Source organism: Monodelphis domestica, chromosome 4 (genome assembly GCF_027887165.1).
Source record: "Monodelphis domestica isolate mMonDom1 chromosome 4, mMonDom1.pri, whole genome shotgun sequence".
NCBI lineage: Eukaryota > Metazoa > Chordata > Mammalia > Didelphimorphia > Didelphidae > Monodelphis > Monodelphis domestica.
In genome coordinates, this window is record NC_077230.1 from 345,991,781 (window position 1) to 346,004,209 (window position 12,429).

Genomic DNA, 12,429 nt, shown 5'->3' on the forward strand with positions numbered 1-12,429 from the left:
CCCCCAATCATATCCCCATCAACCCATGTAATCAAGCAGTTGTTTTTCTTCTGGGTTTTTGCTCCCACAGTTTTTCCTCTGAATGTGGATAGTGTTTTTTTCTAGTAAGTCCCTATGAGTTATTCAGGATCACTGCATTGTCCCTAGTGGAGAAGTCCATCACCTTCGATTGTACCACAGTGTATCAGTCTCTGTGTACAATGTTCTCCTGGTTCTGCTCCTTTCACTCTGCATCACTTCCTGGAGGTCGTTATAATTCTGAATTTTTAACTACATTTTATTAGAGTATTGCCATTTTCCATTATATCATAATTAAGTCTTTGTAGTATTGATTGAATTCTGGTTTTTCTTTCAGAGAACTGAACTTAAAGACAAGCTTGAAATTTGTCCATACATCATTTCATGGAGTTGGTCATGATTATGTACAATTGGCTTTTAAAGTGTTTGGATTTAAGCCTCCAATTCCAGTACCAGAACAACAGGATCCGGATCCAGACTTTTCTACTGTTAAATGTCCAAATCCTGAAGAAGGAGAATCTGTGCTGGTATCTATATATTTTATTACCTATTTGAATTAGTTAACTTCATTAAAATGGAAAGAATCTTAAAATAGCATAAATAGAATAGATCTCTGCAATCTTCTTAGGTCCCATCTGGTCCCAAATTTATGATCTTATCATGTAGTTCATTCCCGTCATTTTACATCTAGGAAAACTAAGATTCAGAGTGGGACATGTACTTCCTCAAGCCCCACAGTTTATAAATTACCAGAGCCATAAATTCATTTGCGATCTTATTCTAAACCTAATTCTTTTCTCATTCTTCTAGGCTACCTTTGTCACCCACAAGTCAGAGGATAATTAAAATTTTAAGAGTTAGAAAAGCAAAAGTCATACTTTATATCTTTCTTAAATTTCAAGGGAGCTTTACAATCAGTATTAATGCTATATAACTCCTTGATATGAACATATAATTTCTAGGAAAGCCTAGGATCCTTTTTTAAAATTTGGTTAAACTCTTCTTCCAAAACTACAGTACATTAGAAGGGATCAATATTTCAACATATTGCATACATTTGAGAGTTAGGATAAACTTGATTTCGTCAATGTAATCTGGATTTTTGGATGGTTGTCCCAGGAGTTGTCGCTGAGATTGGCTGAGAAGGAAAATGCCAGAGTAGTAGTTGCCACAGATCCTGATGCAGACAGACTGGCAGTGGCTGAACTGCAGGGGGAGTAAGTAGCTTATAAAGGCTTAAATATTTAATTTGATTGTTCTTTTGCCTTAGAGCAATAATATCCTTTTCCTAATGGCATTAATTCCAGACATAGCTGGGCTTTTTCATAGCTTTAAAAAAAAAGGCAATCTCTTTTCTCATCTATCCTACTTGATGTTTAGTTAAATGTGGATTGTTGTTGTTGTTTTTAACCAATTTAGGTCTTAATATAAATATATAGTTAATATGTTAATATAGTTTTTAATAAAAAGTTCAAAGGATTTGGTTTTGATGGATTTTTCCCTTCTCTGTGCAGTGGCCGTTGGAAAGTTTTCACAGGCAATGAGTTAGCAGCGTTGTTTGGGTGGTGGATGTTTGATTGCTGGAAGGAAAATAAGTCACAGAATGCTGATGTGAAGAACATTTACATGTTAGCCACTACAGTCTCCTCCAAAATTTTGAAGGCAATTGCACATAAAGAAGGATTTCAGTTTGAAGTAAGAGCTAGATAGAATTTTTGTGTTTATTTTTACAACTGGAAGTTAAAGGAATTTTTACAAGTATTGATTTCCATTGATTTCTCTTATAATTTTAAAACAATGCTATTTCCTAGTTTGTATTTATAAAGTTTAGCAGTGGAAAGGATCTTAAAAATTGCATCCAAATTCCTTATTTTACAAATGATGACTGTCTCAAGGTCATGCAGCTAATTAGTAAAAGAGTTAGTACTAAAACTCAGATCCTTTGACTTCTAGTGTGGAATATTCTTTCCAATTCCTTAACGATAACTGTGATTCCAAGACATCTGGAAAATCAATAGAAAAGTGAATGCTTTTTATCTAGTTGTTTTGGTGTTTTGGAGATAGCTTTAAGAAACTCAAGTTTTAAAAGTAACTAAATAGCTAACAACAAGTAATTTTTGAAGATCAACATTATTGCTTCCTCTGATAATTATGAAGCTTTTTAATTACAAAGCTTGTATTTTGAGTTAGTAAGCTGTAATCTAGAGTTAGATTATGTACATTTTTCTTTTTTTAATTGTCTATAGTAATTTACGTTGTATTTTGTATTTAACTATTATTCCACTCCATTCCACGCCAGTTGAAAAGAAATCTCAGTACTAAAGATGAACCAATAACTCTTACAGGTTATTTCATTTAGTATTTAATGAAGTCTGAGAGTTATAGAGCAGTATATAAGTGGTTCAGTGTGAATAATCAGAAAAGCAGTCAAGGACATATATGGATACTGGGAATATATCACAGTAAATAACCATGTCATTTTACTACATGAACACTATGTATATTGCTACATGTATGTATCAGTTTATACACATATACATGATAGAAAAGTCACTTAGTATCCTACTTTATATTTTAGGAAACATTACCAGGTTTTAAATGGATTGGAAGTAGAATAAAGGAACTCATGGAAAATGGGAAAGAAGTCCTTTTTGCATTTGAAGAGTCTATTGGTATGTATGAGAACACCAGAGGGACCATAGTGACTATTGCTACTTTAGTAGCACTCATAACCTCATACATGTATTATTATAGTACTTTACAAATGGATATTTCTGCTTCTTTTGAAACTTAGAATATCAGCATTGGAAAAGGCTTTAGAGATAATTTAATTCTACCTATATATATTTTCCTATGAAATGAATGTTTGGATTTGTTGATTTTCCAGGTGACCCTTCAGCTTCTGATATTATCATCCTCTACTTAAATATGTCCATTAACAAGAAGCTCACTATCTCACAAGACAAATCATTTAATTTTCAGATAGCTTTGCTCATTAGAAAATATTTATTTCTTAATATAGAAAGTTACTGTTTTAAAACAACTAACAAGCAGATTTCATCATGGAATCTTGTGAAGAGGGGATTTTTGTCTTTTAATTTTAAATTTTGATTTGTAACCATCTTTTATTTTACTGAAAAAGATGTGATTAACTTTTTAAAAGACATTAAATATATTAATTTATAGGTTTCATAAGGTATTAAATGACCCTTGATTTATTTTGTCCTTTAGAACTATAAGACTAATGAAAACATAATGCTGTTTTCTCTCTTTTTTTGTCTTTTTCTTCTTTCCATTTTTTCCTTCCTTATGTTTTTGATTGTTTTTCTCTTCTTTTGATAATTGATTCATACACCTCCATAACTCAACATTGCATCCTGAGCTGAACTGGATGTTTTTTAACCCCCACTTCGGGGGGGGGGGTTGTATTTTAATATAAAATCCAAGATTTTGATTTTTTTGTTCGAGAAAGATCTTCAAAGAAGAAGCTTGCTAACTCCTAAATCCAGAGAATGAACTGTTGCAGAAAGATGCCAGAGAACCTACACTACATCAAGAAGATCAAGAATGAACTTTGGGTGTGGTTGATTGAACTGAAGTTTGATAGAACATTTATTTGTAAATGTACACTTTTATGCCAAGGAAACTGCCCCTAATCTGACTTTCTGTCAATGTGCCTAGCAAAACATTGGTTTTGCTTTCTTTTTTTTCTATTCCTCCCTAAATACTGTAATTTCTTCTTAGAAAATTGAATATTGTATACATCTGTAGCTAAAAGTGCTTTAGGATTTTTATGTTATGATCAATGAGGAGACTAGTCTCCCAATGATCATCAGGGGGGATTGTGAATCTTAAAAACTACTCAGACTGTACCTTAGAAGATTTGGTTTAGCTATTCCCTTATTGTAACAATGGAGATACTTGGTCTAACAAGAATCAGAAATGTATTGGGAACTTTTAAAATTACTCCACCCTACTCAGACAGTGCCTTAGGGGAAGATAAAGTTGTAAACTCCTGATTGAACAATGAAAGTCCCTAACTCATACCTTATGGTAAAGCTAGAACCAAGATAGGTCTATTTTTAGATCTAATACAAAAAAGGTGTTAAGTACCTGTAAAAGTTAAATTAGTACCTAAAAAGGTCAAGTAACTTAAAAAGTCAAGCTTAACAAAGAGGTGTGAAGTACTCAAAAGATATAATCTAACCAGAGAAGGTGAGAACCAAAGAAGGTGAGAACTAAGAATGAGCAGCCCTGGAAAAAAGTGTCTACTGTGATTGGTAGACATGAAAATTTAGGGGAGGTGACATAAGAGAAATTTTCTTTAAAAGGAAGGGGTAAAAAGTCAGGAGGGAATTGAGTGAGGAGTTGAATTGAGTTAGATTCTGAACTCAGTTCAGGAGATTCAGTGGAGGACTGGAGCTTGCTTGGAGACAGTCTTGTGGTGAGTGATAAGACTTACTCCCTCTCCCTTAGGCTCAGGGAGGCCACTTTGGCCTAGGCCTTTAACTACTGCTTGGCTCAGCCTGAGCCAGAACAGTTTAAATTAATTCTTTCTCTCTCTCTCCTTCCCTTAATTCATTCTCTCTTTATTAATTAAAATCTCCATAAAAATCCCCAGCTGACTTGGGTATTTTCATATTTGGGAATTTCCCATGGCGACCACTTATTTAGATTTTAAGTAAATTCACTAAAAACTATCCTTACAGTTTTGGCATTTACAGTTACAATAATCACTTTATTTCCCTCCCTCCCCTCCACCCACCCTTCCTGCAGCTGACACACAATTTCATAGGGTATTACTTGTGTCCTTGATCAGAACCTATTTCCATGTTGTTGTTTGCACTAGGATGTTCATTTAGAGTCTACATCCCCAACCATATCCCTTCGACCTATGTATTCAAGCAGTTGTTTTTCTTTTGTGTTTCTACTCCCACAGTGTTTCCTCTGAATGTGGATAGTGGTTTTTGTAGCATTTAAAAGAGTGGGAACCATAAACTGTAATAATTAAAATGGTTGAAGGTTATAAACTGTAGTGAGTAAAAATAGTTGAAGACATAAATTATAGTAGATATAAGAGTGGGTGAGTAAATTGTGACCGCAGAAAATATGTTTTCACTACAGTGTCTTGTTTTAAATCAAATATAAGGTGGTCGCCAGGGAAATATTCCCAATTATGAATATACCCAAGTCAACTGGGTTTTATAGAGACTTTAATTAATAATACAATGAGGAATTAAAGAAAGAGAGAAAAAGTAACAAAGGAATAAGTATGAAGGGCCTTAAGCCAACATGGCCTAGACCTGAATCTTAAGAAAGAGAGATCAGTCAGTCTTTTATCACTCACCATAAGATCTGTTCAAGCGAGGATTCAGGGGGACAGAGTCTCCCCAGAGGGAGTTCCAGCCAGAGTCAACCTCCCTTGAAAGACCTCCTTAGAGATTATCTCTCAAGAACCTCTGAGAAAAGATCTGTCTAAGCAAGGATTCTAGTGACACCAGGCCAGCTCCATCTCAGCTGACTCCAGCTCAATGCCTGAATCTGAATGTGTCCAATGTCCCCGAGAGAATCCCGAGAGAGAGAGACCCTTCAAGGCAGCCTTGGCCAGCTGCCTCCTTCAATTCAGCCTTTCCCAGCTGACTGTTTTCTACTCAGATTTCTCATCTCCTTATATAGGGCATTTTCTTCTTTGTCACCTCCCCTAAATTCTTACATCCACCAATCACAGTAGACGTTTTTCAAAGGACAGCTCATTCTTAATTTATATCTTGCTCTCACCTTTTCTGGGTAGACTAAAACTTCTGAGTAATTCACATCAGGAAAGCTCTAAGTAAGTTTTCACTTCTTTGCTCCTTGTACGTTCACAAGTTGCCGGACCTTTATAGGTACTTAGCACCCCATTGTATTCTAAAAATAGGCATGGCTTAAAGAACTTTTTGCCTCATTATAAGTGTGGGTTTAAGTACTTTCATTGATTAGCAAGGAGTGTTCTCCCCTAAAGCAGTCTTAAGTACGGGTGGAGTAGAGGTCTTCCCATTTCTGATCTAAGAAGAGTTCTCACTGTCCAAATGGGGAATGTTCCCAGTAGGGAATTGTTCCAATGGAGAATTCCCCAATGGGGAAATTTTTAACATTCACAAGTCTGAGAAATTTCAAGATTCACATTTTTCTCATAGATTCCTCCAAGTTGTTCAGGATCACTGCATTGCCACTAATGGAGAAGTCCATTACATTCTATTGTACCACAGTATATCAGTCTCTGCATACAATGTCTTCCTGGTTCTGCTCCTCTCACTCTGCATCACTTCCTGGAGGTCGTTCCAGTCTCCATGGAATTCCTCCACTTTATTCTTCCTTTTAGCACAATAGTATTCCATCACCAACATATACCACAATTTGTTCAGCCATTCTCCAATTGAAGGGAAGCCCTCATTTTCCAATTTTTGCCACCACAAAGAGGGCAGCTATGAATATTTTTGTACATGGCTTTTTCCTTATCTCTTTGGGGTACAAACCCAGCAGTGATATGGCTGGATCAAAGGGCAGATAGTCTTTTAGCGCTCGTTGGGCATAGTTCCAAATTGCCCTCCAGGATGGTTGGATCAATTCACAACTCCACCAGCAATGCATTAATGTCCCAACTTTGCCACATCCCCTCCAGCATTCATTACTTTCCTTTGCTGTCATGTTAGCCAATCTGCTAGGTGTGAGGTGATTCCTCAGAGTTGTTTTGATTTGCATTTCTCTGATTATAAGAGATTTAGAACACTTTTTCATGTGCTTATTAATAGTTTTGATTTCTTTAACTGAAAACTGCCTATTCATGTTGTTACAGATAAAAGAGTGGCTGTCATAAACTGTGACTGCGAAAATATGGTTTCAAGACAGTGTCTTGAGTTAAATCGAAAATAAAGTGGTCGCCATGGGAAAATTCCCAAATATTAAATATACCCAAGTCAGCTGGGTTTTATGGAGATTTTAATTAATACAAATAAGGAATCAAGGAAAGGGAGAGAGAGAATAAGAGGAAATAATGTATGAACCTTAAGAGAAACCAGTCAGTCTTTAGTCCACTCACCACAAGATTTGTCCCAAGCAAGATCCTAGTGTTCAGAGAGACCCTCCAGTTTAGCCCCTCAGCTCCACTAAGTTCAGCCACCAGGCCCTCCAATTCAGCTTTGGCAAGCTGAACTCTTCAGAGGCCTTTCAGACCTCATTTTTTAAAATAATATTTTATTTGATTATTTCCAAGAATTATTCATTAAAGACAAAGATCATTTTCTTTTCCTCCCACCCCACCCCCCATAGCTGATGGGCGTGATTCCACTGGGTATCACATGTGTTCTTGAATTGAACCCATTGTCATGTTGTTAGTATTTGCATTAGAGTGTTCATTTAGAGTCTCTCCTCTGTCATGTCCCCTCAACCGCTGTAGTTGGGCAGTTGCTTTTCCTCAGTGTTTCTACTCCCACAGTTTATCCTCTGCTTATGAATAGTGGTTTTCTCCTAGATCCCTGCAGATTGTTCAGGGACATTACACCGCTACTAATGGAGAAGTCCATTATGTTCTATTATACCACAGTGTATTAGTCTCTGTGTACAGTGGTCTCCTGGTTCTGCTCCTCTCGCTCTGCATCACTTCCTGGAGGTCGCTCCAGTCTCCATGGAATTCCTCCACTTTATTATTCCTTTTTGCACAGTAGTATTCCATCACCAACATATACCACAATTTGTTCAGCCATTCCCCAATTCAAGGGCATCCCCTCGTTTTCCAATTTTTGGCCACCACAAAGAGCATAGCTATGAATATACTTGTACAAGTCTTTTTGTCCATTATCTCTTTGGGGTACAGACCCAGCAGTGCTATGGCTGGATCAAAGGGTAGATATTCTTTTATCATCCTTTGGGCATAGTTCCAAATTGCCCTCCAGGATGGTTGGATCAGTTCACAACTCCACCAGCAATGAATTAATGTCCCTACTTTGCCACATCCCCTCCAGCATTCATTACTTTCCTTTGCTATCATGTTAGCCAATCCGCTAGGTGTGAGGTGATACCTCAGAGTTGTTTTGATTTGCATCTCTCTGATTATAAGAGATTTAGAACACTTCTTCATGTGCTTATTAATAGTTTTGATTTCTTTATCTGAAAACTCCCTATCCATGTCCCTTGCCCATTTATCAATTGGAGAATGGCTTGGATTTTTGTACAATAAATTTAGCTCTTTATAAATTTGAGTAATTAAACCTTTGTCAGAGGTTTTTATGAAGATTTTTTCCCAATTCAGACCTCCTTTTAAAGAGAATTTTCTCTTATGTCACCTCCCCTAAGTTTTCACATCTACCAATCACAGTAGATGTTTTCCAAAGGACTGACCATTCTTAATTCACACCTTCTTTAGTTCTTAACTTCTTTGGGTAGACTAAAACTTCTGAGTAAGTTCACACCTCTTTGCCCCTTGCAAGTTTGCAAGTTGCCTGACCTTTTAGTGATTAATTTGACCTTCATAGGTACTTAGCACCCTTTTGTATTAGATCTAAAAATAGACTTAGCTTAAGGGCTTTTGCCTCACTATAAGTATGAGTTAAGTACTTTTCATTGTTCAGTAAGGAGTTCACAACTTTATCTTCCCCTAAAGTATGCTTAAGTATGGGTGGAGGAATATTAGAGTTCTCACATTCCTGATCAAGTACCTTCATTGTTTAAAATGGGGAATAGTCTTAACCAAATGTTCTAAGGTAGAGTCTGAGAATTTTTAACATTCACAAGTCTGAGAAATTTTAAGATTCACAATGTCCCTTGCCCATTTATCAATTGCCAAATGACTTGATTTTTTGTACAATTGATTTAGCTCTTTATAAATTTGAGTAATTAGACCTTTGTCAGAAGTTTTTGTAATGAAGATTGTTTCCCAATTTGTTATTTCCCTTCTAATTTTGAATGCATTCATTTTGTTTGTACAAAAACTTTTTAATTTGATGTAATCAAAATTATTGATTTTACATTTTGTGATTTTTTTCTAGCTCTTGCTTGGTTTCAAAGTCTTTCCTTTCCCAAAGATCTGACAAGTATACTATTCTGTGTTCGCCTAATTTGCTCATAGTTTCCTTTTTTATATTCAGGTCATTCACCCATTCTGAGTTTATCTTGGTGTAGGGTGTGAGATGTTGATCCAAACCTAATCTCTCCCATACTGTCTTCCAATTTTCCCAGCAGTTTTTATCAAATAGTGGATTTTTGTCGCCAAAACTGAGACCTTTGGGCTTATCATAGACTGTCTTGCTGAGGTTATTTACTCCAAGTCTATTCCACTGATCCTCCTTTCTGTCTCTTAGCCAGTACCAAATTGTTTTGATGACCACTGCTTTATAGTATAGTTTGAGATCTGAGACTGCAAGTCCTCCTTCCTTTGCATTTTTTTTTCATGATTTCTCTGGATATCCTTGATATTTTGTTCTTCCAAATGAACTTAGTTATGTTTTTTTCTAATTCAGTAAAGAAGTTTTTTGGTGGTTCAATGGGTATGGCACTAAATAAGTAAATTAATTTGGGTAGGATTATCATTTTTATTATGTTAGCTCATCCTACCCATAAGCAATCAATGTTTTTCCAATTGTTTAGATCTAGTTTTAAGTGTGTGGAAAGTGTTTTGTAGTTGTGTTCATATAGTTCCTGTGTTTGTCTTGGCAGATAAATTCCTAAGTATTTTATATTGTCTAGGATGATTTTAAATGGTATTTCTCTTTCTAATTCTTGCTGCTGAGATGGATTAGAGATAATATAGAAATGCTAATGACTTATGCAGGTTTATTTTGTATCCTGCAACTTTGCTAAAGTTGTTAATTATTTCGAATAACTTTTTGGTTGATTCTCTAGGATTCTTTAAGTAAACCATCATATCATCCACAAAGAGTGATAGCTTGGCCTCCTCATTGCCAATTTTAATACCTTCAATTTCTTTTTCTTCTCTAATTGCTACTGCTAGTGTTTCTAGTACAATGTTAAATAATAGAGGTGATAATGGGCATCCTTGTTTCACTCCTGATCTTATTGGGAAGGCTTCTAACCTGTCCTCATTGCAGATGATGTTTGCTGATGATTTTAGATATATACTATTTACTATTTTTAGGAAAGACCCTTCCATTCTTATACTTCCTAGTGTTTTCAATAGGAATGGGTGTTGTATTTTATCAAAGGTTTTTTTCTGCATCTATTGAGATAATCATGTGATTTTTGTCAGTTTGCTTGTTAATATGGTCAATTATGTGGATGGTTTCCCTAATATCGAACCATCCTTGCATTCCTGGTATGAATCCTACCTGGTCATAGTGAATAACCCTTGTGACGTCTTGCTGGAGTCTTTTTTTTTTAATTAGATTGACCTTTTAATTAGATTGAACTTTGTCTATTTTATTTGCTTTTTCAAAGTATCAGCTTCTAGTCTTATTTATTAAATCAATAGTTCTTTGACTTTCAATTTTATTAATTTCTCCTTTGATTTTTAGGATCTCTAATTTAGTCTTCATCTGAGGATTTTTAATTTGTTCACTTTCTGGTTTTTTAATTTGCATGCCCAATTCATTGACCTCTGTCCTCCCTAATTTGTTAATATATGAACTCAAGGATATAAATTTCCCCCTAAGTACTGCTTTGGCTGCATCCAATAGGTTTTGAAAGGATGTCTCATTGTTGTCATTTTCTTCAGTGAAATTATTAATTGTTTCTATGATTTGTTCTTTGACTAACTGGTTTTGGAGAATCGTATTGTTTGATTTCCAATTAATTTTTGATTTACCTCTCCATGTACCCTTACTAATTATTATTTTTATTGCATTGTGATCTGAGAAGGTTGCATTTATTATTTCTGCTCTTTTGCGCTTGTTTGCAATGTTTTTATGCCCTAATACATGGTCAGTCTTTGTGACTGTACCATGTGCTGCTGAAAAGAAGGTGTATTTCTTTTTGTCCCTATTTATTTTTCTCCACATATCTTACTAACTCTAATTTTTCTGAGATTTCATTCACTTCTCTTACCTCTTTCTTATTTATTTTTTGATTTGGTTTATCTAGTTAGGATAGAGGAAGGTTCAGGTCTCCCACTAGTATAGTTTTTCTATCTATTTCATCCTTGAGCTCCACTAGTTTCTTCTTTAGAAATTTGGATGCTATGCCATTTGGTACATACATGTTGAATACTGATATTTCCTCATTGTCTATACTGCCTTTTATCAGGATGTAATTACCTTCCCTATCTCTTTTAACTAGATTTATTTTTTACTTTGGCTTTGTCAGATATCATGATTGTGACTCCTGCCTTCTTTTTATCAGTTGATACCCAATAGATTTGGCTCCATCCTCTTACTTTCACCCTATGCGTATCTACCTTCCTCATGTGTGTTTCTTGTAGACAGCATATGGTATACTTTTGGATTCTAATCCGCTCTCCTATTCACTTGCATTTTATGGGTGAGTTCATTCCATTTACATTCAGAATTATGATTACCAGATGAGTATTTCCCAGCATTTTGATTTCCACTCCTAGTCCTGCCTTTTCTTCTTTCACTATTTCCTTTTACACCAATGTTTGTTTTTAATCAGTCCCCCTAGTTCCCACCCTTATTTTACTTCCCTTTCTACCCCCCTCCCTTCTTATTCCCCCCTTATTTTCTTTGCAGTCTTTTTAAAACTACCCCCACCCTCTCCCTCCCTAATACTGCTTCTCTCCCCACCAATCCATTTGTTACCCTTCTACATCCCTATAGGGCTCAAATCTCTTCTTTGCCCCAATGGATTGGATTGTTCCTCCTTCTTTGGGTCAATTTCAATGCACATAAGAGTTGAGTATTTTCTGTTTCCTACCTCTTTACCCTTCCAGTGTATTGATGTTCTCCCCCCTCCCGCCATGAGCTTCTTTGTGACATATAAATTTACCCCCTTTTGTTTCTTTTCCCATTTCTTTTAGTATTAACCTCTTTTTTTAGCTCTAGTTGTGTGTGTATATATATGTATATATATACATATATATACACACACATGTATATATGTATTTATGCCTACATATATCTATATACCTATTTATGTCTTTTTTCATTCTATGCAGTTTGCCACTGTTCCTTTTAAGTGTAATTATTCTAGCTGCCCAAGTGATAGCAACAGTTTTTAAGAGTTACCAATGACCTCTTTTCTTATAGGGATACATATCATTTTAACTTATTGAGTCTCTTAAAAAACAAAGTTTTGTTTTGTTGTTGTCTTGTTTTGGTTTTCTTTTTTCCCCTCTTTTTTAATTACCTTTTGATGATTCTCTTGAGTTCTGTGCTTGGACATCAAGTTTTCTGTTCAGGTCTTTTCTTTACAAATTCTTGGAATTCTTCTATTTTTGTTGAATGGCCATACTTTCCCCTGTAAGAA

At 35.4% G+C, this 12,429-nt stretch overlaps 1 protein-coding gene across 1 annotated transcript in view; it reads left to right on the top strand.

Annotated features, from left to right (window-relative positions):
- Window positions 1-12,429, top strand: part of PGM2L1 (phosphoglucomutase 2 like 1) — an 80,568-nt gene that overhangs the window by 41,665 nt on the left and 26,474 nt on the right. The window contains exons 7-10 of the mRNA XM_001367761.4: window positions 356-545; window positions 1,138-1,235; window positions 1,533-1,713; window positions 2,597-2,690. Of these exons, the coding sequence (XP_001367798.1) occupies window positions 356-545; window positions 1,138-1,235; window positions 1,533-1,713; window positions 2,597-2,690 (563 nt within the window). The remainder of the gene's footprint in view (window positions 1-355; window positions 546-1,137; window positions 1,236-1,532; window positions 1,714-2,596; window positions 2,691-12,429) is intronic.